The sequence below is a fragment of the Rhinichthys klamathensis genome, unplaced genomic scaffold (genome assembly GCF_029890125.1).
Source record: "Rhinichthys klamathensis goyatoka isolate OS25496 unplaced genomic scaffold, OSU_Roscu_1.1 h1tg000019l_1, whole genome shotgun sequence".
NCBI lineage: Eukaryota > Metazoa > Chordata > Actinopteri > Cypriniformes > Leuciscidae > Rhinichthys > Rhinichthys klamathensis.
Genome location: NW_026606570.1, coordinates 6,561,457 through 6,588,600, shown reverse-complemented (window position 1 = coordinate 6,588,600; position 27,144 = coordinate 6,561,457). Strand labels below are relative to the sequence as shown.

At 39.4% G+C, this 27,144-nt stretch overlaps 1 protein-coding gene and 2 non-coding genes across 3 annotated transcripts; 2 read left to right on the top strand and 1 right to left on the bottom strand.

The window, feature by feature from the left end:
• The first annotated feature begins 12,488 nt into the window (after window positions 1-12,488).
• On the top strand, window positions 12,489-12,560 carry trnap-ugg (transfer RNA proline (anticodon UGG)). Its single transcript has one exon. It is a non-coding gene; the product is annotated as a tRNA-Pro (tRNA).
• A 279-nt stretch (window positions 12,561-12,839) lies between these two features.
• On the top strand, window positions 12,840-12,912 carry trnaf-gaa (transfer RNA phenylalanine (anticodon GAA)). The gene has a single exon. It is a non-coding gene; the product is annotated as a tRNA-Phe (tRNA).
• Window positions 12,913-22,877: 9,965 nt separating this feature from the next.
• On the bottom strand, window positions 22,878-26,564 carry si:ch211-117c19.1 (myogenesis-regulating glycosidase). The gene is made up of 3 exons (XM_056237404.1): window positions 26,277-26,564; window positions 24,928-25,345; window positions 22,878-24,825 (listed from the first exon to the last, which is right to left on the bottom strand). The coding sequence occupies exons 2-3, from the start codon at window positions 25,206-25,208 to the stop codon at window positions 23,052-23,054; spliced, it is 2,055 nt and encodes a 684-aa protein (XP_056093379.1). The 5' UTR covers window positions 25,209-25,345; window positions 26,277-26,564; the 3' UTR covers window positions 22,878-23,051.
• Between the last annotated feature and the right edge of the window lie 580 nt (window positions 26,565-27,144).

The following is a 27,144-nucleotide window of genomic DNA, read 5'->3' as shown; positions in this document are numbered from 1 at the left end:
AGAGATGAGAGATGATAGATCATTTGCATTTAATACTGGGTTTAAGTAAGTAAAACAGAACCCCAAGGAACACTATTTCACCACAGTGATGCAACAACCCATCTGATATTCTCTATTATAATAAATATTTTAACTCACTTCCTTTATTATTGAAAAAAATATTATATTATATATTATATCATTATAAATATAATAGTAATACTACAAATCCACTCATGGATCACCATTGTTATATTTAACTAAAAATAAAAATAAAACCATAAAAAAATATTGTTTATTTTGTTACTTAAAATTAAAATAATTGTTATCTAAAATAAAATATAATACACTTTTTTCTATTATTTCAGCTAGTTGCCAACGCAACATTTCTAATTTTAATTTAGTTTAAGTTAATATACTAAAACTGAAATAAAAAATAATAAAAAATATATAGACACAACAAAATTACTAAAAATAACAAAAATGAAAGCAGAAAATCAAAATGAAATTTCAAAATATGAATAAACTATAATAATATCTCGGTAACGCTTCCTTTTACAGTACAGTACTTGCAGTGTACTTACCTAGAAAGTACTGGCTAATATAAGGTAAGTACATGCGTTAGGGGGTAGGTTCAGGGTTAGTACCTAGTTATTACCCAGTAATTGTAATTACTAAAATAAGTACTGAGTATGTACATGAGTAACTGTACTGTAAAAGGAAGCGTTATGATAATAAAACAAGACTTTCAAACCAGATGGCGCAGAAACACAATATGGCACCTATCTCTACACAGAAACACAGCAAGCCATATGTGCTTGTCAAAGCGTAGTGTAGTCAAGATTCTCCCCACTGTTGAGAGGGAGGAGGACAAAGGCAGATGTTCTTTAGATGAAGCTAACAGCCGCTGCACAGAACTAAAATAGCCCGAGAACGAGGCAGTCACGTTAAAGCGGCAGAATGATTGCTCAAAAAGCTCTCGCACTCTTCTATGCCTTTGATTTCAGATGGTCTGCTTCTCCCGAGTCTTGCTGGAGTGGAAAATGGAAGAAAGAAAATGAAAGACCAGACAGGGAGCTGAAATGAGCCTCCGTCTCCATGTACAAGACAAGTCCTCTACACTGGCACAGGATGACACCTGTGTAGGAAAACATTGTCTCTCAAAACAATCCCATTATTTCATCCTGACAGGTATACAAAATCCCCTCTGAGCAGGCAGATGATAGAGCGTGTAATAACACCTTGCCTATTATTTAACAGGACGTTCTATCATTGTGAAGTGTTATTATCTGGGGCAGAGGTGGGCTTTACATCATTCCTGCTTCAGCAAAGCAATGATGGTAATGCTGAAAAACAGAGCGATATGATAGATAAAGAATGACAAACAGATCCTAGATCAGTCAAAGGAGGAAAAATCATCTACTCTGTGCTACACACTGTTAGGACTTGTAAGAGATCCATCTACAGGATTGAAGGAGGTGATGATCTTTTGTTCTCTGACTGCAGATCAGTAATACGTCCACTCAGAAACCGCACAGCACCCACTGACTAACAATGATGATGATTAGTGTGACGATACAATACGTTAAAGCACCTACAATCACAAAAGTGGGTATGAGCACAGAGAAGCTGATTGTGTTCAACCTGTAATTTGTTATAATTGTTTGAAACATAATGAGGAGTTGCTATTAGCCATGATTGTCGCACCATCAGCTGCAAACCTCAAAACATCAAGAGTTACCATAATGGCCATATTCCTGTGTAGTTACTGCTTCAAAACATCACCTAGCTAAGCATGGTGCTTTCTGATTAATGGACACTAAAGCAGTGGAGGAAAAAGAGAAAAAACAACAAAAAACGTACTCTTTTGCTCACCAAGAATGCATTTATTTCACAAAATAATACAGTAAAAACAGTACTATTATTACATTTTAAAATGTAATTTATTACTGTTATGGCAAAGCTGTTTTTCAGTATCATTACTCCAGTCTTCAGTGTCACATGATCCTTCAGAAATCATTCTAATATGCTGATTTTGAATGATGAAAATAGTTGTACTGATTCAAATTTTTGTGGAAACAACAGAATTCTTTGATGAATAGAAAGCTAAAATGAACAGCATTTATTTAATATAGAATTCTTTTGTTTAACATTATAAATGCCTTTACTGTCCCTTTTGATCAATTTCATGCATTCTTGCTGAATAAATGTATTCTTTCGAGAGAAAACCCTTTACTGACACAAAACATTTGAACAGTAGTGTACTGTACATCGGGTCATTTCTCCAGATCTGAAGATTATGCACACTTTCATATATTTTATATTTCTTCAACTTTGGGCACTGAATGTTTTATTACAATGCAATTTTTTGAGTGAAAAAAAGAGTGAAATAATAAACATAAACCATTTCAATATTTGTTTGAAAAATATTAACTGTTGAATATTTGAACTAGTCTAGACAAGTTAAATACACAAGTTAAGAGTATGAAAAGTGTGTTGTCAGGGCCAAAAGTTCCCAAAGAAGAAGGAACACACTGGGGTGCAACAAGGACTGATGTGATTAAGGGGATTACCTGCACCTTATAAATTCTGATGATGGTAGGTGGTCTTTTTTTAATTATTTTTTTACTTACTCTATTTTGTATTGTTGGCTATTACCAACAATACAAAATAGAGTAAGTAAAAACCAAACGTATAACAGCCAAAGGTGGAAGGCAGAACGGGATAATGTCATGCCTTCTGTCACTCAAAACCACACAATTTTAATTTTAGATGAGATATCCAATTAATAAAACTTAACATTCTTTTTGGTTTAGTTTCTCTAAAGGTAGTGGCTTATTTTTTCTGAGAAGAAGGAAAAAAAAAATGCATTTGTATTCAAGATACCGCACTGCACAAACAGTAGCTACTGGTGTAGCATACCTCAGTTTCTCTATAAGAGATCAAGGGCATTCTCCACATCTTGACTGCAGTAAAGCTACAGATACAAGCTCTCAAGCAGCAAAACAACCTGGAAAGGAAACAATAACCATCTTTAATGAATACAGGTGATCTGACTGAGGGTGACTAACTGAAAGTAAACAAAAATACTCCAGTAGGCAACTCACAATATACAGTGTCGGATGAATATATTAATATCTATGGCTCTCATATGCTGTGAGATTATTAGCAATTTGCAACTCAAATGTTTTATTTCAGTGAAGGCTTTATTAGTGGATTAGTGTTATTACTAACACGGTCGTAGCCCTGCAAAGGCGCATTTGAAATGCAATAAATTCCCCCATTGGATTTAATATGAAACTTTTTAATTTCTGTCATAAAGCCAGTTACAATGTTTGCATTGTCAGGTTGACTATAGTGCAAATGATTCGTGCTGTCTTTTTTAGGACGCTTGTTGTGTGAGCTCCAGTGGATCACGTGATTTGACACTGACGTGCAACTTCACTTCATTTGCCCGAATGGGAAGCACTGTTCGCATATTCACAGAAAATAGCTTACTTCCACGTAGCAAGGTGGCAAAGAAAAAAACTAAAGAGTGAACATACAGTATGACCAATTTCACACTGAGCTGGTGGTATTTAATTTAAGGGGAGGGACGACGGGCTCCTTCAAGGAGCCTTTGATTGGATACAATTTTTCCAGGGCATTGTGAGTTAAATGTGTTAAATATGTTTATATATATGTTCAAAAAGCAAATATTGTCAGTGTCTAGAATTACACTATATGAGCTGAAAATGAAAACTGTGCATAAAAGGCAAACATTAATTTTGGTTTTATGAGTTCTCTATTTAAACTTGATCTTCAAATGACTTTCATTTCCTGTTGATATCAGATTTCTGTTAAGCAAGTAGAAAACTGGAAGCTTTTGCCTCAAATTAATTAATTTAATTAAATTAATTTAAACTTAACTAGGAGGGGCAAGCGCCTCTGCTCCAGCATAATAGAAAATATCATATTTGTTTCAATATTAGCAACCTCTAGCTGTTCATTATTTAATTTTGTTTGCTAAATGCATCTGATAAATGTCGAATAAAAAGCCCAGAGCTCCAGCCCTCTATTAAATTTGTTTCATAAACCATGCTGCATTCCCATGGAAAAATACAAACACCAAGAGAAGAGAGAAAAAGAGAGACATTAGGGGTGGAGTCAGAGATAGAGATTAATGATCATTTATGTGCAGAACATCCTGTGATGACCTCAGCCCCCTGCCTTTCTCACTCTTCCTTTCAGTCATCCATCCCCAACCACAATACCAAACCCAACCTCATTCCCATTTTCCAATGGACTGACAGCCTATCAGACCTAATCATCTCAACTTTTTTCAACATGGCTGCCAAGAGACGAGATGAGAATGGAGCGGAAAGTGACCAGCCCTTTTGTTCTTCACATTGAACGGCCTCAAAACAAAAAGATGAAATGACTGAAAAAACGAGAGCACAAAGTGTGATGAATGATTTTCACAGGCACATCTGGCTTGGGCTGTGCACGGCGTGTGAGCTGTGGGAAAGACCGTTCCAGCTAATCCATGCAAAGTCACGGTGGGCGTCTGGTAGAGGCCAGGACGGCAGACACAGCTGCCTTAGTCAACAACTGGTTTCCTGGTTTTTCTTGAGCCACACCTGACTCCATGCTAAGAGTGGTGAAGGACCCATAAAGACTGGCATAAAGATCTCTGCCAACTTCTGTTAACTGTCTGTTCTGTATGAGGGGGGCAGAAATAAAATACTGAGAGAGCATTCAGACAGAGCTACTCAGTGCCAGATGTACATGATATGTGGAACCAAATGCATATTTTTAAAATAAAAAAAAAGCTTTAGAACTACAGTTAGATCTAGAACCACAGCTATTTTCCCCATAGTTGGACAAAATTCATTGTATTTTATCAGTGTAGATACATAGGGAAGTTGATGCAACATGATCACTGTTTACATAATGAGAGGAATGGGAATATAAAACCATGAGAACACAAGGGCAAGAGTAAGACAGCCTCTAGCCTTAACCTTGCTAGAAATAGATATCATTGGGTAACATCTCTAGGGACGGACTCTACAATTTTCTAAAAATTGAAAACAAATTACATTACGGAATCCCTGACAAAAGTCAAAAGTTGGCTGAGATTCAGTGTTGGGAAACAAGATTAGACCAGAGATTCACAAGAGACAATATGAGCTAGGCTTACCTGTCTAGGTTTCATGAAAAGAGTCTGCGTCTGGTTTTCTACAAATGATATTGACCTTTGTATCATTTTGACTTGACCCAATTCTGAAGATGGTCTGGAAACAACAGGCCAATTAAGAGACAATATAGGGTAAAAGTGCAATCTCGGCACAATAAGACACACTAAATGAAGTAGTCTAAACATTATGTTTACACTCATTTTACATTTTCTTTTAGTAACAATTAGACCACATCAGCTAATTATATGCTTGCATACTGTATGTAACCAGTCCTACTTGACCCGCTCCAAGTGGGATTCAAACCTGGGTCTCTGGTGTGGGAGGCAGGCACACTAACAAGGACACTAAAGCCCTCTTGAGGCCAGGGGAGTGAGGTTTAAACACATAGCTCTTACTGGCCTACATCTGTTAAACTCACCCCCTTAAACCTCACTCCCATCCGTGTCACAGCACCAAATGTAACCTGTCCTACTCGACCCGCTCCGAGCGGGATTCAAACCAGCGTCTCCAGCGTGGGAGGCGTTAAAGATGCTGAAGACGTTAAAGATGCTAACGCGCCTCTTGAGGCCAGGGGAGTGAGGTTTACACGCACAGCTCTTACTGGCCTCCGTCGATTACACATAGTCAAAACATTACAGTGAACAAAACTCATGAGGCCTGCTGTTCCAGAAGCTTTTGGGTCAGCATTTGTCTCCTCACATTCCTTTTCTTATAGGCTTTAGAAGAATATTTTTTTTCTTTGTTTAGCACATTTTGTAGTTCGCCCTTGGCAGAAAATTAGGAATCTGTAAATTAAACATCTTCACAACAGCCAACTCTTCAAATCTGTCATTGAAATGGTGTTCAGAATTCCAAAGTCTGTGTTCATTGGAGGCCATGCACATCATTGAGGAGGAATGCAGAGATCAACAGACCACTGTAGGCAGATGCCACTGCGGGTGGGCTTTATGGATTGTTGGCTTTAGTGTTTTTTAATGCTCAGAAAAGGGTTAGTTCACCCAAAAATGAAAATTACCCCATGATTTATTCACCCTCAACTTCAAGTCATCCAAATTTGGGTCAAATATGGACAAACCCAAATGTTGGGTTAAAAATGTAATTTTAACTTTCACTTTCAACTGTAATTTTTTTCATTGCATTTTTAACCCAACATTTGGGTTTGTCCATATTTGACCCAAATTTGGGTTGAAACAACCCAGCATTTTTTAGAGTGTAGTTATATTAAAAAATGTTCCAAGCTTTATAATGGCAGTGAATGGCTGTTTATGTTTTGAAGTCCATCAAAGTGCATCTATCCATCATAAAAATAATCCACACAACTCTGCAGGGTTAATAAAGACCTTCTGAAGTGAAGCTCGTGTAAGAAAAATATCCATATTTAAAACTTTATCGACTAAAATAACTAGCTTCCGGAAGACTAACCCTGACCCGACGCACAACGTAATGACGAACGTGGAAGCGCAAAGGATAGAGCAAAACAAAACACCAGTCACGGAATAGAAGTCTAAAACGACAATTTTTAAAGAGAAATGTCAGAGGAGCTTGAGATTGTTGCACAGCCCTGTTTGTTTGAACCGCGAGAGGCTTCTGAACTTATGATACTCATCCTACGTCATACATGCGTCACTGGTTACTCTTGTGGCGTAAGTCGACTTGCGTAGTATGCATACGGCCATCTGCCAGAAGCTAGTTATTTTAGTCGATTTTAAAGTTTTTATAACTATCGCTTCACTTCAGAAGGCCTTTAATAACCCCCGCAGACCCGTGTGGATTACTTTTATCATGGATGGATGCTTTTTTATGGACTTCAAAACATAAACGGCAATTCACTGCCATTATAAAGCTTGGAAGAGACGGGACATTTTTTAATATAACTGCGATTGTGTTCGTCTGAAAGAAGAATGTCATACACACCTAGGATGACTTGAGGGTGAGTAAATCATGGGGTAAATTTCACTTTTGGGTGAACTATCCCTTTAAGTTCTGTTTAGTATGTCCAGTCTACACCAGGGTAGTTAACTAAAACTGAAAACTATTAAAGGGCACCTATTATGCCCCTTTTTACAAGATGTAAAATAAGTCTCTGATGTCCCCAGGGTGTGTATGTTAAGTTTTAGCTCAAAATACCCCACAGATAATTTTTTACAGCATTTTTTCAACAATTTTTATGAATGCTTTGGTTTTGTGTGTATCCCTTTAATTGCAAATTAGCTTTCAAAAAGAGGGCGGAGCTTCAAGAGCTCTTGCTCAGGTGTCAGGACAATCTCACACAATGAAATGTCAGAACCTGTAGCGGTGTTCAGTTTGACCCAGAGTAAGACAATAATGCCTACAGAGCCAGAGAATATATGCTGCTTGGAGATAGGTATAGGTACAGGTATAGTTTTGTTTAATTACGGTTATAACTTATGTTGTCATCTTGCTTAAATAATCCACAATTAGTACAAGCCTGCAGCGGACCCCATCTGAATGATGGCTAAAAAAAATGTGTACTTCATAAAGCATTCGTTTTACTTCAGAAAATCACTGTAAGAGCTGAATAAAACAGTGCAAGAAGTGCGCATTAAGGCTCGTACACACCGGGACGAATATCGGCGCGCGTTATTCGGCAGCGTTTTTCAACGCGTTTTTTGTGTTCACACCCAAGCGATTTTCGCTGACGATGAGCCGAGTGAACATGCAAATTCATTCATTGACATTAGATGGTGCCCATTTGCTCTGCAATACCACTCCATAACATTCTCTTTTATCAAGATTTTTGTAGTCGCGTTTGTCATATAGTTCTTTATGTTCCGACACCAACGAGACCAGCAGCTCTACATTCATCTTGCCTTGCATCTTCCTCGTCTTATTTCTTCCCGGCAGTGTAGACCTATAGTGTAGACGCTACTTGGCGTATATCTTCTTCGCCGTTACGTATGTGTGCTCGGCAAGACCGTTTTGTGTTTGAGCGCCCCCAAGTTGTGTTTTACTGTAACTTCAGAAGCTCCAGACACGTGAGCAAAAGCGCCAATCTCATTGGTCGTTTTTTAAAGGCGTTTTTTAAAAAATTACGCTTTTACGCGTGGCGTTTTTCGTGTCGGTGTGCACACTCACATTGGCGCCCTTTGTTTAGTCACGAGGCGTTAAACTTCGGCGAATATCGCGCGCGAAATTCGTCCCGGTGTGAACAGGCCTTTAAAGTCTTATCCATAAACTCTCTCTCTCTCTCTCTCTCTTGCATTATCACCAACATACACAGCGGATTACACAGTTGTTACACCTAACTAACTCATTACAACTAACAGTAAACTATACAGACCTTTTCAGGGGGTGCTTAATGTTGGGGGTTTCAAAAACAAAACCAATTCACTGCGTTTTCACTAGGGGTGCACGATTCAGAAAATGTCACGATTCGATTCGATACCGATTTTTTGTCTCAAGATTCGATTCAAAATCGATTTTCGATTCAAAAACGATTCTCGATTCAAAAAACGATTCGCAGTATATAAATGTAGTTTACTTTTTCCTATGTGATTGATTGCAGTAGACACAATTTAAAAGAAAAAAAAACACAACAAATTAAATGTAGTTTGATATTACTTTGTCTTCATACAAAAATAAAAACTTTTGCAACTAAAAAGTGCAAAGTGCCAAGCTTTGGCCAGCTTTCAAATACATTTAATTCAAGTTTAAAATAAAACTTAAATAAAAAGCTTTTACATTTAGCTTTAAAGTGCTGTAGTCAGATCAAACAAACAATTATGCTAAATGTGGTTTAAGGACTACTTCAGCTACCAGGCTGACTGTTGAAATGTGAACTCGACTGGGCACATTGAACTTCCTAAAAATATACTAATGTCATAGAACCCTTGCGAAATAATTTTAAATAGATTTTAAAAAGCCACTGCTACTGGTAACATCTATGGTTAGATTGATTTGTTTAGATCCAGTGAAGTCGTTCATAGGCGTAATTTGCGGGTATCTCCAGTTAACTAGCAGAGCATTCATTTAGTTCGCTATTAAATAAGAGATCTGTTGTTTTTGAAATCAAGCTGAGCGCTGACAGCGCTCGTTGTCGCTGCTATCAGTGTCATGGATACAGTGTTCTCTGTGGCTCGCGCAGTCTTCACTCGGACGCGCGCTTCATATCGCCGTTATGGTTCCGGTGAAATCTCAAAATAAAATGCACACAAACGTGATGAACATATTCGGTTTTGATGAGAGAGAGAAAAAACTATACGAGTGCGGTTTAGAACCCGTAACCTCTGACACGCTTGGCAAAAGATCTACAGACCATTAAGAACTCAAACATAATCTGCGGATCGATGCATTTATTTACGGGTTGAGCAGAGAGGCTGCACAGTTTGACCAGCGGGCGGCAAGAACTTGCAATGTAACTATTTATCAGACCGGCCCTCGCAGCCTCGAAACACTACCGAACCACCGGTAAAAGTCCCGACTCACCCGATTGCCACTCCGCCCGTGCACGCCATACAAAAAATAAAAAAAATATGAATCGATTTTTGGAATTCTATGAATCGATTCTGAATCGGTAAAGATTGAATCGCGATTCAAATGTGAATCGATTTTTTTGCACACCGTTTTCAGCGGCTCAGATGTCAGGAGTAAATGATGACTGCTATGCATATGTTCATTCTTACATCCAACAACAAAACAGCTGCTCCGGCATTGGAAACAATGGCGGACTGTGTACAGCTCACTCGGGGCGGGTCTATGCTAAAATGGCAGTGTCCGTTAACAGTCGTGGGAGGGGCCTGTGCAAAGTGAAGTCACTTTGCCCACAATCTTCAAACGGCTTGTTCTGAGACACTGTTTATGATTTATGGGGATTAATTTTTTATTTATTTTTTATCATTATAGGGTGGTTGTGTACACACACTGCCAACACACATTTATGTTCAAACACCATGTAAAAGTGAATTTTGCATAATATGTCCACTTTAAAACATTTTGGTTGATTGATAACTGAAATAATATAAAGCTTAAACTAAACTAAAATTAGAAATGTTGCCTTGGCAAATCACTGAAATAAGTTTAAGTTGAAGCACTAAAATTACTAACTGGAAATAAATAAAAACCGACAGAACTCAAATTTAAACGGAAATCAAAATAAATTAATAATAAAAAAAACAAATAAAAATGTCAATATATTTATATTAAGTATTAATATTAAATACAAATTACAGAATGCCTTTAATTATCTAAAATGTGGTTTGCAGTATAGCAGAATAATCTATAAATTTGACACATTGTGGCAAGCATTCTGACAATAGTCTTTACAAAACTCCTAAAATAGATTATTTAGATCCAAAAGAGACTGCTCTGTACTAACTAGGCCAAGCTTGTGGGCCTACATAATTGTCTCTCTTTTGCGCAGATGCAGAGAGAGACAGAGAGAGAGAGAGAGAGAGAGAGAGAGAGAGAGAGAGAGAGAGAGAGAGAGAGAGAGAGAGAGAGAGAGAGAGAGAGAGAGAGAGAGAGAGAGAGAGAGAGAGAGAGAGAGAGAGAGAGAGAGAGAGAGAGAGTGAGGAGATGGAATCAATAACAGGATACATTTCCAGATGCTAGGGGATTCAAGGGCCACATCATACCAGACACTGTGCGCCTCAAACAAGAGAAACATCTCTTCCCTCATGTTTCTCCCTGTGTGGCAGAGCATTGTCAACAGATCAGCCCTACAACACTGACTGTGTATTTTCAGTATGGCAGCGTTTAAACTTTAAAACAACTGGCAAATCCAGTCTCTATTTGGTTTCTCTATTTCGTTTCTCCATTGTATATAGCAAGGCCTTGAGGTTTCATTATTTTTAAGAGAAGGAGGCCCTGGTGTAAATCTGCTCGGCTGCCCACTTATGAAAAGTGAACATGAGAAGCCTTAATCCCAATAAAACGTCCCACAGACATGACACGTCCAGTGCCAAAACAGCGTGCTTAATTAGTGGGCAAGTTCCGGTCTGACGGGCAGGGCCATGACCTTCCTAGGGGAATAATGAGCCAGGCAATGTTTGGGGCCTCGAGCTGTGGCATCCACACAGGAGCGAGGTGCTGATTGCTGCTTTAGACGTGCTAAACTGACAGATTCATGTGACCGGACAGTGAACCGTACACTTGGCACAGGGAAGCTGAAATATTTGCTGCTGTGTTGGGGTTGGTCAAATCTCTTGTTTTGTGTCCTTTTGTTTCCGCTTTGTGAAGCTAGATTAGATTGGTCAGCTTTCTCTTTGTTCTCCGGTAAGAGGGGAGCTTTTGAAAAGCACAGAGCAGGGGCCATACAATTCGAGATGTTTTATCAGCATGGGCTAAGAGAAGCGTATCTTACATAGGCTACATTATCTATGTAATATGTAATGTAATGTATATCTATGCTGTTTTAAAAGAAAATCCAGTCCTTGATTGTCTCCACAGAGTGGAATATTTGTATTTGTTGTAAAATTATGTTGTTAATTAAACAAGCGCAGGGAGGCTTAGCCTACTAAATCATTTCATGAAAACTGATTTATTTATTTTTTACACACAAGACAAAACCACAAATAAAATAGGATAATAGAAACACACATGGGGAAAATGTTAATAAAACCATGATAAATTTCCTTCATCTGCCATGTGTATCCCACCTTCACCTCCGTAAGGACCTAACGTTACTCACATTCAAACCTTCAAACCTAAACATTTGTTTACACAGCATAACCTCAGCCATGACACCTTTACCTCACAAAACCGCTGGGTTTGTCTCCCATGACAAAACAAAACTTAGCTACTATGATCACAAAAAAAGTTATTATGCAGCTATAAACTGAAGTGGACAAATTAAAATGGATGGAGGCTCAACGTATGATTATTAGATTTTGGTGTGTTGATGATATATGTGGCAGAAGTGCCACCTGCTGGTAGCTAAGTTTAATTACACCCTTTTGGGCCAGTAGTCGAAATGTGCACTGACACAGTTGCCGACCAGTTAGTAAACATAGCACAACTTTCATATGAAAACATCTGTGAGAATAAGGATATTCGAAGAATTTTCAGTTCTGCCCTGTAGAAGACATTTATGGGTGAAAACATAAACGCATGCATCGTGACCAAGCAGCCAGGTGATATGGTTTATCTTGGCTAAGCTAAACAGTTTACATGTGGAATATATAGCCTATATAATTATCATAATGCTCACATATCAGTTTTGGAGAATACAAAATGCAAGCTCATGCGCCGCAATACTGCCAGTACATGATAACACTTCAGCGATACTAGCAGTTATTACTGTCGGTTGTAGACTGTTCTTGGTCATCAGAGCCTGCCGACAAATATATTTGACCAGACAGAATGTGTGTTCGTGGCTCGTTGGTCTAGGGGTATGATTCTCGCTTTGGGTGCGAGAGGTCCCGGGTTCAAATCCCGGACGAGCCCTATATATTTGTCTTATTCTGTTGTGTTTGGGTATTTTTTTCCATACTGGTTTGAAACAACTTGAGGGTAAGTAATGATGACATTAATGATAATGATTTTCATTTTTGGGTGACCTGCTATCCCTTTAATCATCATTAGACGGTTGTGCTAGTAATGCAGAGGTCGTAGGTTCGATGCTCGTGTGAGTTGTAGATTTTTTTTCTGCATTATTCTCCACTGATCAATATCGGCTAGGTCAATATAGGAAAATCTCATCAGAGAGAGAAAAAAAGCGTGCTTGCCGAAATAGCTCAGTTGGGAGAGCGTTAGACTGAAGATCTAAAGGTCCCTGGTTCGATCCCGGGTTTCGGCAGCTTTTGAACACTAGTTATTCTTGTACATTATACAGAGCCACGCTTTCCTCCAAAAGAACATGGTAAAGGTTAGCACTCTATACTTTGAAACCAGTGATGCTTGCTTGCTTTGGTAAGAACATTTATGGAATCCTTTTTTTTTTTTGTGCTGATGAAATCTAAAGAAGCTCTAGCATTGTGTTCCCACTGACAGTTCCAAACAGTTTTGAGTAAAAGTGGCTTTAAGAACAAACCCTCCACTGGCTGTCCACCTTTATGTTCAAGAAAGAGTGACTTATATTTCTGAGCCTGATGGATATCACTTATCTCTTATAAGGATCCATGGTGTAATGGTTAGCACTCTGGACCTGGAATCCAGCGATCCAAGTTCAAATTTCGGTGACCTTCTCTGGTGCTTTTGCACCATGTGTGAGCAGGAACCAATCTTAAGAACTTTTTAGAAACAATAACCCTCAAAAGCTTGTTTATGGATTATATTTGTACTGTAACAAGCCCAGACTGTATAATTAGGATATGGTGTATAAATGAAAAAGGCTCAATTGGAGAATGCGGGCATCGATCCCGCTACCTCTCGCTTGCGCCTGCTGCTTCCTACCGATTGAGCCAAAGTAAGCCCAAAGTAAGCCCACATGAGCCAATCGCGTTTCTCTGCTGTGGCTTACTTTTGACCAATCGCGGGTCTCTCCTGTGGCTTACTTTTGACCAATTGCGTTTCTATCCCATGGCTTACTTTTGACCAATCGTGTTTCTCTTCTGTGACGTACTTTTGACCAATCAGCGGCTGCTATTATTGTCATCTTCGCAACAGGTAAGGCTATTCTTCATTACTGTATAATCGTTTATTATTTATTCATATACAGTGTGTATTTTTGGAAAATTAGACATGCCAATATAGCTAGCTAGCGTGTATATTACAGGTTTACTTCAGTACCTGTGAACCTGTAACTTTTCCCATGATAAAATACAGAAAAGAAAACATGTAGCTACTGTTAAGTTAATTAGCCGGCCGCTAATTAAGCTATATCCTCCTGAGACCAAAAAAAGTTTAGTTAATTTCGTTTTTTGTGTGTGTGTGTGTGTGTCATTACATTGTTTAGAGCATAAGAAAGTTTTTTACAAAAAGGTTTTTTTTTTTTTTTTTTTATAATGTTCATATAGGTTATACTATGTCTTCTGTAGAGGACACTAGGACTCATTTTTTATTATTATTATTTAAAAAGACATGAATAGGCAAAAACAATGTGTTTTTTTTTTAAATCACCAATAATTGTTTAGGTTTCAGGATTTTATATACCAAACTTTGTATGAAGATGATTCCCAACTATGTTATAAAAGATAACAGAATGATTTGATATAGACTTCCATTTTGCTTTATGCAATATGTGTGTAAAATGGCCATAAGCGGGTTTTCCCATTTTATACAATGTATCTATGTATCTAATTTGCATATTAATGTATCCTTGGGGCAACATGTAATGAAAAAAGAAGTGTAATAATGGGAGTTAGTAGTAATTGCCAAGATTTTCATAATAATATCTAATATTTCATAGAATTTCTTTCCATATTGTCACCCAAAATGCCTGATAAACATGATTTAATTCCTGGTGTGTAGCTTGCTAAATTATTGTAACACACTTAACATACAGGTATCTTTTAGATTGACAAAGGTAATAGTCTCTTTCTGATTTTCATTTCAGAAAATGTACGCATACCCCGTTTTTCGTCGCCAGTCAGCAACATCAAACCGTCTCCTCATGGCGCCATCGGCGGAGGCGAAACAACTTGAAAATGTGGTGTCTGGAAGGGCCAAATCGAAGGAGGAGGTGCTGGCAGAGGCAAGTACTTTTGTCTGCACAAACGGTGGAGATCCCAGTGACCAGTTTTTAGTACTGGCTCACTGCAAACTTCAGTTTGGGAAGTACCAGGGTCAGAGATTTAGATGGCTTCTGGAAAACTCTCTGGGGTACGCAGTGTATTTGGTGCTCAGCATTTCCAGTGAGAAAGCGCAGACAACCCCCCTGTCAGAAAATAAACAACTGTTCCTACAGTACACTTCTCATATTAGAGAGATGGCAGAAGAAGTAGAGAAGTATAAGAGGAAGCAGGAAATGCAAGCAGAAGCCCGGGCAACTGGAGACCAGGGCTGCTTGATGGTGGAGTTTGGTGACTTTCAGGGCCGGTCCATGAAGGATGTTTATGAAGACCAGAGCAAAGAGGCCGAAGCCCTCATCAGGTACCTGGTTAAGGCAGATGCCAGGCCCAACACCAACATGGCCATTTTCAAGGCGTATGTCCTGAAAAGACGGGCTTCTGATATGGGCACCAGTGTACATCAGCCTGCACGTCCACCTGCAGCCTCCAGTACCTCTGCACGTCCACCTGCAGCCATCCAAACTGGTTTACAGCAGACCGCCACTGTGAAAGCACTGTTGGCGCGTGGCAAACATATGTCTCCTTCACAGCTGGCAAAAAAAATAATGTCACCAGTAAAACCCTGTGAGTAGGAGTGTAAATATAGAATTTTCCCTACAGCAGTTCTACATGTATTCATTTATCGTCATGGCAAACTTGTCCACTTGTTGTTTCCAGATCCATTACTGCAGTCCACTTTACCTCCTCCGGCAGCAGAACCCCCAGCCAAACATTTGGCCCGAAAGCAGCTTTTCGCCACTGGTAAGTAAGCAACATCTTACATATGTTTGTCTCCATGTATTGATCACAGTAATAGTTTTAACATTTGTGCTCCAGGCACTTCCATTCCCACTGCTGAAGATGATGATGAGGAGCTGGTATTTGCTGCATCACAATGTGAAGCACAGCTAAATACAGGTGTGGCATATGACACAAATGCAAATATTATAAAAATGTTTTGTGGAAACCCACTGAGAATCATTATTTTTGAAAATAAATAAACATTTTTAAATATTTTTTGTTTACAATACAGAATTATGTGACATCATGCCTCAAGCGGGAGGCATTCTTTGAGTGCACTTCTTCCAAACCTTAAGGATGTCCAAAGGTGTCAGTGTATTTATTTGCGTTTCCGAACTTACCTGTTGCTAAACAATCACTGGATAACTTTTTCACACCGCTTGCTCTTCTCACTCACTCAACCTGAGCAGACAGGAGGGTGGAGATTCATTGTTCTAATTATTAGAGGAAAAGTTTTTCTTTATTGTGTCTGTGTGCATGCTTCATGTCTGTGGGCATCATACTTTTTTTACTGAATTCATCACGACTCATTTTCCTTCTTTCATTCCATCTAATCCTCATTCTCAAAGAGCTATATTGATCCAATATTCCTTACATCAATAAAGTGTACACTGTGTTCTTTGCTTCTTGACACTAATACCATTTTCTTCACTGTTATTCATAAATATAATCATAATTATTATTAATACTTGTCCAAAATTACTGCTTCGCCGGCTGTTTGTGGGCTGCATTTATGGCATATTACTATCAAATAACAGTCATCCTTATATTGTTTATGTTACTGTTCACTCAGAGGCCTGTGCCGGTCCGTCTCCATCAGCGGAAACAGCACAGACACCAGCTCTTCCTCATCATCAGCCACCAGCTGAGCTTCCTAGTCACTGGAAAGATCATCTTCCACCTTTCCAGCATGAGTGGATCCGGAACACACTGTTTAAGGCCAACATGCGAAACGGAAAGCCAGAAATAGTGTCCCAGCTGAAGCTTTGGTGGTATCCTCCTCAGCCCCCTTTAATAAACACCCAGCCACCCGCCTCACCTGACCTCTTCTTCTGTCGGCCCATTTTCTTATGGATGCCGCTAAAGATGTGGTTGTTTCCTCTTGTCTGCGTTCGCCCAGACTGTGGTAAGCACAGACTTACAGCAGCAGGACTTTACCGTACCGTGCGCAAGGTCTTAGACATTGATGGGTGGTATGACCTTGCCACTGAGTATCTGGAGTGCAAACGCTGCAAAAAGAAGTATCCAGCTTGGAACGAGGACATCTTAGGACAGCTGGATATGGGCCACCGCAGTCAGTTTCCAGCTTTGCTGACATACAGGTAATTCATAATGACAATCATTCATTATTAGGCGCTTTTATTTGTGTTATTTTTTCCAACCAAAGCATTTGCATGATTATACTGTTGTTTCCTTAGATACTCATGTGACAACCGGGTGGTGAGGATGATGAGGGAGAGGACACTGGGCAACAGTGTGACTCAGCTCTACAAGAAGCTGATGGAACAACACAGTGAGGCATGGACACAGCGTGTCCTGCAGTACCTGACTGCCTGTGAACCATTCACAAGGTCCTCCCTTGTGCAGCCTCCTGTGTTTGCTGAGCCTCCCCTTTTACCTGCCCTTCCTAAACCTAAGTGGCTGTTAGCTGTGTACGCCAGGGATGTTCTGGGGCGACTGGACGAGGTCAAGGCCAAGATAACATCTGTATTTGGCTGTGTTCTCAAGATGGACTCCACAAAAAAGGTATCACAGCCCTGTTTATATCCAGAAATTGTCCAGATATGGATATATGTGTGTGTACATAATGAACAGTTATGAGTTTTTATTTTGTTTAAAAAAAAAAATTCTTTTTTTTCTTCAATAGGTCACAAAAAAACTTGCCGGTGCTGCTTTCAGGAACAGCTGCCTGGTGCACAAATGTTGGTAACGAACACGGCCAAGTCCTTGTCTCTGTCCTAACAGCCGCCGAGGGACATGCACTGGACCCCATGGCAGCTGGCCTAATGAAACGCTACCGAGAGGCAGGAGAGGCATCCCCAAAGGTGATGTACGTGGACAGAGATTGCTGCAGTCAGCACGGCCCGTCTCAGGTGAAGGCCATGTTTTCGGAGTGGGATGAGCTTGAAGTGCGCCTGGACATCTGGCATTTCATGCGGCGATTTGCTGCAGGTGTCACGACAGAGGCTCATCCGCTCTATGGGATCTTCATGGCACGTCTATCCATGTCCATATTCCAGTGGGATTCAGAGGATGTGGCTGCTCTTCGCCGTGCAAAGGAGGGTGAGCTGGCAGCAAAGAAGACTGGCTACATCTCAGAAAAGGCGGTCAGTGCTCGCATTAACCGGAGGGAGTTGGCACTGCACTGCCGGAGGAGGACCAGGGGGGAGGAGGAGACCACCATATTGATTGGGTCACTGATTGATCAGTTTGACAGTGCGGACGGGAAGGATACTCTGGGAGTTCCACTTCTGAACCATGAACGGATCCAGCAGATATGGAAAGAACAGCGGAAGCATGTACAGTGTATCCAAGACCCAGAGCACTTTCCGCTCTACATAAAGAAGGGGACACTGAAGAAAGGCGGTGTGGAGCTGTGCTGCTACAGGTGTGCTCGAGGCTCTACCTCCTTGGAGTCATTCCACCTCCACCTGAACCGTTTTATTCCAGGTATTACATTCATATGGATTACTAATTTTTCTGTAAAAAAATATAAGCACTGTAACTCCTTCCATTACGTTAAAGTAATGTCACATTAATAAATGTCACACTTTTACAGTTCTTTTCTGATGTCATAAAAGCATTGACAAAGCTGTCTTGCCTCACAAGTCACTAATAACTCTGGTTATAACGACAATAATTTTTTAATGTAATTACATAACTCTATTACATGTAACCAGACATAGCACCTCATGTGTAGTAAATATATTGTACATATGTGACATATAAAACCCTTTTTTATTTATTTAACTTTTAGGAACCAGTGCCAGTGATGCGCATTTTCAGGCCTATCTCCTTGAGGGCTTGATGCGTTGGAATGATGACCGGATGGAAGATGCCATAAAAGGAGCGTCCTCCATCCGGTCATATGGCAGTGCCATGAGAGAGGCTGTGGACCAGCTTAGCCAGACAGTCTTTGGGAAGCCCTGGGATGAGCGCTATCGCCCTCCTGGAGCATATACAGGCAAGACATTCATTAATTTGTTATTTTGTAATACTCTACTAAGTATCTATTTAGCCTTAAATGTACTAGACAAAATATTAAGAACATATTTTTTCCCTTTTATTCTTGTAGGTGAATTGCTAGGAATAGAGTACCTTTACAGCCAGACTGGCAAAACATTGACTCCAGTGCTCCAGAACCCAGAGGATGAAGACAGGCTGGTGGAGGAAATTGATGACCAAGACCTGCAAGATGAGGGGTTTGAGGAAGAGATCACGGAGGACATCACAGTTCCAGTGCTGTACGAGAATGACCCCTGCCATGATCTCGCAAACAGCCCCTCATCTTTGCCTCAGCCTCAGTCCCCAGCATCACTGGCTGATGTATCAATGGCTGACGTGTCACTGGCTGAGCCATCCACATCAACTAGAGAAGGACAGCAACTTGCCCCTGCCCCTTCAGTGTTGTCACAGCCATCTGACACTGGAAGCAGTCTCTCCGACGAGGCTCAGGTAAAACACTTTAAGGGCTTTATTTAATTTCAATCTCGTTTTATTCCACATATATTAACATTAATCTGAATTTACTAGGGATCAGTCATTGGGCCCGATGGCATTGCTGGGTGGGACAAGGTCCAGGATATGGCTGGTTACCTGGTTGGTCTTCGTGAGGCTCCTTACCTCACTGACCTGCAGGTGACAGAGGCCATCCTGCTGTGGACAGCTCTCCATGACATAGACAAACAGCGGGTCAACTATCAGCCTCGACATCAGCCTCAGCTGACACATGGACGCTTTAAGGCACCGAAGCGGTCCGGAGTCACACCAGGTGTGGAGAGTGTAAAACGGTGTCTGATTGGACATCCCGGGGGACCAGCACAGTGGCCCAGCACCAGCCGCTTGGTTGAGGCCATTTGTACAAAGCTGTGTGCTTTACACAAGTCGCCGACCAAGAAGGCTGGAGTTTGCACCCCCAGGTGGTCTAAAATCCTCTCGGATTACCACCACATCCGAGAGCTGGTGCTTAATAATCGCAGGCTGATGGATGAAACAATGATCCAGCTGTTTGAGCTAAACCAGAAGACACTCATTCAGTGGTAAGCAAGGCACATTATTTTCTTCAAATTAACTGAATACCTTTATAAACGTATATATAATACATGTAATTTATTTTCAGGTTTCAACGGCAGCAGAAAAAACAGGAAATGAGTGTCCTTGCTCAGGGACTGACTCCACCTGACCCAATTGCTGTGGCTGATACGCAGCTTCCTCCACCGAGGGAAAAATTGGATGAAGCGGCATCAACCTCACGCCCAAAACATACATTTATCCTTCCGCCAAATCGAGAAGGACAGGCTCCTCTTCTGCGACCAGGTCGATGGCCTGCTGCTGCCACCACCATGGTGTGCCCCATTGCACCTGCCCCCACAGCATCAGGAGTTGTGCAGCCCATTTCAGCACCTGGGTCATTGTCACTAGTCCTTAACCCAGACATGACCGTGTCAATGGTGATTCCACCTTCTGGTGCTTCAACATCCGGTGCAGGCCCAGCTCCACCTGCTCCTGTGTCTGCTGCTCCTGTGTCCCGTTACACCCAGAGGAACAGGCGCCGGCGGGCCCAGGAGACGGAAAGCGGAGTCCATAAGAGGAAGTATGTGCGAGGGGTAACCTTTAACATGTGCAGCAAATGTGGGCAGCCCAAAACCAAAGAGTTTGGCCATAGCCGATATGGAAATGCCACATTTTGCTTGCGTGCCTCAAATGGAAAATCTTTAGATGACTGGTTGGCAGAACAGCGCCAGCAAAATACAAGCCAAACTCCACCTCCTCAATAAACAATTTGCTTTTTTCCTGTATATATTTTGTATATATTACTGTACATGGTTCCACCCAGTCTTTCATATTGTCCTATATATATATATATATGTGTATATATGTGTGTTTGTGTCTGTGTACTCATTTCAGTATTTGTGTGTATTCATTTTAATATTTGTTTTTTTACATTTAAAGTGTCATTTAAATATTTGTGTATTCATTTTAATAAAACATTTGAAGTGTCATTTAAATATTTGTGTGTATTCATTTTAATAAAACATTTAAAGTGTCTTAAAATAATCTGATAAATCATATCAATCAAATCATATCCCTCACAAAAAACACATATTTGAAGAAACATTTTTATTCATTTTATTAAATCATAAACAACATGTAATATGCAATATTTTTTTTAAATAATATACACAAAAAAAAACATTTAATAAAACATTTGAAGTGTCTTAAAACAAATCTGATAAATCATGTGAATCAAATCATATCCCTCCATTTTTATTCATTTTATTAAATAATCAACAACATGTAATATGCAATATTTAAAAATAATAATAATACACACAAAAAAATATAAATCAATATAATGATGTCATAGATAAATGAAGACGCAGGCGCAGTTGATCGCACGCAGAACACGGGTTCGAATCCAGTCCGCGGGGGGTGACTTGTTTCACATGTGACTAAAACTCCTTCATAACGCACAGGAATATAGCCCTAATAATGTTGCAGGGGAAATTCTTGGGCAAATTCTCGTTTTTTGCGTCTTTTTGGCTTGCGTGCGGGGGCGCAAAGATTGGGCCCCTTCTTATGCTAAGCGAGCGCTCTACCATCTGAGCTAATTCCCCTTCTATCCCCATAGCTAATTCAACAAACAAACAAACAAACAAACAAACAAACAAACAAACAAACAAACAAACAAACAATAATTACCATATAATAAAAAAGCAATTACAATATATTACAACTTTGGTAACACTTTACAATAAGGTTCATTAGTTAACATTATTTAACTACCTTAGTTAACATGAACTAAGAATGAACAATACTTCTTCAGCATTTATTAATCTTAGTTCATGTTAATTTCATCATTTACTAAGACGTTATTACAATCAAAGGTTGTATTTGTTAACATTAGTTAATGCACTGTGAACTAACATGAACAAACAATGAACAGCTGTATTTTGTATTAACTAACATTAACAAAGATTAATACATACTGTAACAAATGTATTGCTCATTGTTAGTTCATGTTAGTTAATACTTTAACTTATGTTAACTAATGAAACTTATTGTAAAGTGTTACCGCAACTTTTTTAGCTTTTCCTGGTTTATCATTTATTTCCAATAAATTATCAATTTACCTGTTATGTTCACAAGTTTACACATTTGAGTGTATATTAATTAACATATATATGCTTAAACATTTACACGTATTAAATAAAAAAATGTACTTATATTTTGTATGTATATATATATATATATATTCTATGGGTTTTGTTGAGGGTAACAAAATGGTCAATATAAAGGTTAAATTATGACTGTTTGCAGCTAGAAATCCTAACACATAATAAGTGTTCAGTGAATAAACAAATTAGTTACATCTTTCATTGTATATTCGAGTAATGTGGTTGCTTACAAAAAAATTCCAATAGATTTACATGCAAAAATCTAAACTTTTAAGAGTAGAAGTCTCTTTTTGGGAGGGCATGAGCGATGCCTCATTCACAAATGAATCACTCTTTTGAGTCGATGCTGTTCAAAGACTTGATAAAACAAGTTGTCAAAACTGTCTTAATTGGTTCGTGAATCAGTTTGAATTATTTGTTCAGTTTCCTGCACGCATTGAACCGTTTGAAGCGGTTTCTCACTCGGAGTCGTAATAGGAAATTTAAGAACATCAAGCGGTGGATGAAGTGCCTGTGGACCTACAGTCAATTGAAAGCAAATCGGCAAATTAATCCTATTGTTTGTCAGCGATGAAGATCTTTATTAGTTGAACAACTGCATATGCGGTCTGTGAACGACTCCACATGTATAGCTACATCCGATGTTATTTCATTCATACAGGTAATACATTTTACAACAAAACAGATTATTACGCCAAGTACATGATACTACTCCACTACTAAAAAAAGTATGACATTACCAGTTTTATGGACATACTGTATACCTTAATTTATACATTAAATAAGCTACCATTGTTCAAAGAGTATGAAATAAACACCCACTAACCCGCAATTTGTGGTATTTTTTCTTGAGCATTATGTAATATCAGCATACAGATAATGTACCACATAAACATTGTTGATCCTATTATCATAAAAAACAATATTTAAATGTCAAGTGATTGTGCAAATAATTTATAGTATGGGCAGATATCAGTATTCAGCACTTTTGGGGGATTATTTGGGGTCCATCCCCTACCTACTTACAATTATCCTGACCACACAAAGTAAGCAACCTCATCCAAATCCACTGGGTAATCAGTAAGGTATATGGGACCTTTGTCAAAATACTCTCCCTTGTAACTTCTCCATCTGCCTGCAGGAAGATATATATCTCTTTCTTGCTTGCCTGGTTCAAGTACAGGAGCCACCAGAAGGTCATCTCCTATAAGGAACTGAGAGTCAATTTTATAAGCTGCTTCATCATCTGTTGCAATCCACCAAAGAGGGCGAATAATGGGATCCCCAGTGTACAGCACTTCCCCAGCAAGCTCCAGAACCCGAGGGGCTACAAGAGACGTGTGGAGAGCAATGAACTTATTGGCGATTTTTACCACCTCATCATCATAGTGCCATGGTGGAAGTGAGAACTGCATGGCTGGCATGAAAGCTGAGAGCTCTAGCCAACGGATGTACAGCTCACGATCTGGAAGTCCAGTGAGGTTTGAATATGCATTTCCACCTATTATGTCTGGTAGAACAAACTGGTAGCCTAGAATGCTGATAGTAAGTACAGTAGGGATTATAGATTTGAGGCCTAAGGTGTATCCCCATAGAGAGTCACGGTCAATAATTCTGAAGAAGCAGGAGATGTTTTGAGATTGATAGCCCGACCGCAGCTCTGCGCGGTCATTGAACGGTATTGCCATCTCAGTGTAGCGGCGGGTAAAAGTACTGGGATCCTGCAAAGGAACAAAGGTACTGAAATGCTGAGGTAAGTAACTTGTTTCTCCTGCATCAAACATGAAAGATGCCACTCCATACTTGTTCTTAAGGGTGCGGAGATTCAAGGCATACCAGTCTCGAGCTTCTGGATTTGTGAAATCCAAAATTCCAGCAATACCATTCCACCAACGCACCAAAGCGGGAAGCTGGCTTTCAGGCACTCGTACAAACAGACCTCGCTCTACTCCAACACCAAAATTGACAGAATTATAGTTGACAAATGGATGAGTCCACAGAGTAACCTGGAAGCCATCTTCCCTTAGTTTTTGAAACATGGCTGAAGCATTGGGGAACTTGATTGGATCTAACTCAAACCCCCCGTAGCCACTAGTGAATCTATCGTACAGCTCCAGGTGACTGCAGTTGAAGCCATTTTTTTGTATGTCAGATGCATATTTTAAAACAATTTCTTGGTTGACTTCTTCTAGAGCTCTTGTAGACCACATCGGTTGTCTGAAGACAACTTCTGAGGGAACCTTATTGGGCTTGTTGAAATATCGCCGTACCATGTACTTGTGTATAGAGGTGACGTCAAGGCCGACACATACTCGATAGCTGAGTGTCACATGATGGGGTTTACCAGGGTCTGGCCTATAAGGGCTGTCATCGTATCGAGCTTGGAACCACAGAGTTCTGTTTGTTTCATCCCAGCCAAGATGAAAAGGAACAGAATTGTTAATTTTTATGGCTGTAGCATTGGAAGAAAGCCAGTAGCGCTCTAAGATACCACCAAACGCCTGGTGATTGTAACGGATATCACCTGTAATGAAAGGTTTGGGTGTTTGCTGTCCTTTTAAAACTATTGGCCAATGTTGCGACCAAGTCTCCGCGCCACCATACCAATGTGATCCACTGCAGGACATGACGTGCTCCACCAACCGATGCTCCTCTAGCTCGTCCCAGCGCACACGATAGCACTCAACTGTGTCTTTAGGCTTTACTGTTTCTATGAAGAAATTTATATTCCCCGCATTTGATTTGTCACAGGTGAGAATCTGTCCCTCTTTCGAACACGAGTCCAGATCAAGGGTTCCAGACCTAAAATGGACAAAGAAAAACACTGTGACTCATAATCATAATTAATCAAATATATACGTAATCATAAATACAAGCATAAACAACAACATAAAAAAAATATACCTGAATGCCATTTTGAAAATGACAACACCAGCTTGGTTTCGGATGACAAAACCGTCTTTGTTAAGGTCTAATCGTTCAGTCGTCAGACGGTTGGCCTTTTGAAGAGAAGAGTAGTAGTAGCACCATGCTACCATGGCAGCAATAACCAGTATGACTCCGAGCGCACTTGCTGTTATCACCGAGCGGCTTGGTCTGCTAACTCTATTCCGCCTAGGTGTCGAGTAATGGCTCATGGCGCCGATGCCAATATCTCCAACAGTTCCTGATACAATCTGGTACATCTTTACAACACTTTTATGCACACAGCCTTCTGTAAAATGTTTCTAACTCATGAACAGAACTGTTTTAGGTGTACTGCACATGGGCTGCACATGGTTGAAGCAGCAGCTGGCCAGGACAACTTGAAAATTTGCCATGCCTAGACATATTGAGACAATTTTAAAGGAATAATATGAAGTAAAAAAAATGCAGTTCTTCTTTTCATGCAAAAAATTCAATGTTTGAAAGTGATGCTATAGTAGGGAATTTAATGCAATTTATCATGCCTCTTTGTGGTTTAACCAAAAATTAAGATTTCATCATTTACACATTCCTCAAGTCGTTCCAAATATGTATGTCTTTCTTTCTTCTGTGGAACGTAAAAGATTCTGAGAAATGTCTTATTGTCTATTTGTCCAATGGAAGTCAATGGTAACAAAATGTAGTTACCACCAATATTCTTCAAAACAGCTTCAATTTTATTCTGCAGCAGAGAAAAAAAAAGTACTTCAGGCTTGGAACGACATGAGGGTGAGTAAATGATGAAGGAATTTTCCTTTTTGGGTGAACTATCTCTTGTAGACATGATAAACTGCACGGGAAAATCCACAATTCTCAACATCTGTGAGACACAAAAGCAGATTTAAGCTGTTGTTTTTACTCTACAGCAGCTGAATAGTCCTCTAGGCATGTATTGAACATACAGTTTCCAATACAGGGTTGTGATGTCCAGTAACAGGCAAATATATCCATCTATATGGATTCGATGGACATTTGCAGCAGAATAAAAGTCTCTGCTATAATTTAAACAATTGTAATTACAATTTCAATGTTGTGTATATTGTGGGAATTAACTAGTTTCAGCAGTTCTAGCTTAGCAGATTGAGGACAATTCACTTCACTTGACAAATTAAAGTACAGTAACACTGCTCCTAGATAACCAGTGATTAAGTGTCTTGCAGATGATAATATTTCACGTTAATTCTACAGTTTTTGAGGTATTTACTTGAGAGCACAAATGTTTATCTGTATTATGACACCTTAAATAAATATAGGTTACAATAAGCAATATATTTTCACCAGTTACTTACATTTTGTGTCCAGATGAGATAATTCGGAAGGAAATAGGCCTGCTACAATACAAAACTATGAATAAGTGAATATTTTACTTTCACTCAACAATTAGTTCATATGTAGCCTACTCGCCTTGACGTCTGAAGATTCACGAACATCCTCTGAAACGGGTTACACACGACTACGAAATGAAACTTTTCAAACAAAATCATAAGTGTTTTAAGAAAAAAACTTAATCTGATAACGACATTAGGACTACACGTCGGTTAAAATGCTCTTGCTTGAACGTAGCTTGAAAGCAAGTTCGACCTGTTTTTGTGAATCATGGGTAATGTAGTATTGTGAGATGTGTGGTGGAAGTATTTTATTTGATGATAATTGATAACATAAAACTGCACGGAAAGAAACACGAAATATCTCTATATAGGCCAGAAAAAAATATTTAGTAGCATTGTTTATAATTGTATTTTCCCAAAATTTGGTTAGTATCAACCAATTCTTTTTTTACAGTCTATGGTTCAACCAGGTTTTATATTTTCCATAACACACTTATTCCACTAGATGGCGGTGAATAATAAGAGGAAAAAAATCGTCACAAAACTGATCATTGTAAATCAAAATTACAGAGGACAGCTTCTCTTGTGTTTCTTGAAGCTTTGATGGGAGATTGCAAGAGTTAACAGTATTGTGATTCTGATGGGAATATAGAAGACCTGACAAAGGCATTTTCATTTTTAAAAAGTTGTTTAATGTAACATTGTGAGTGAGAATGTACTGTATACAACACATGACCTGCACTTTGTCATTAGTCCAAACAAGCTTTAACTCTGGACACTGATCAGTGTAAAAACAAATAAGAAAACATTCACCTCAGCAAACAGAAAC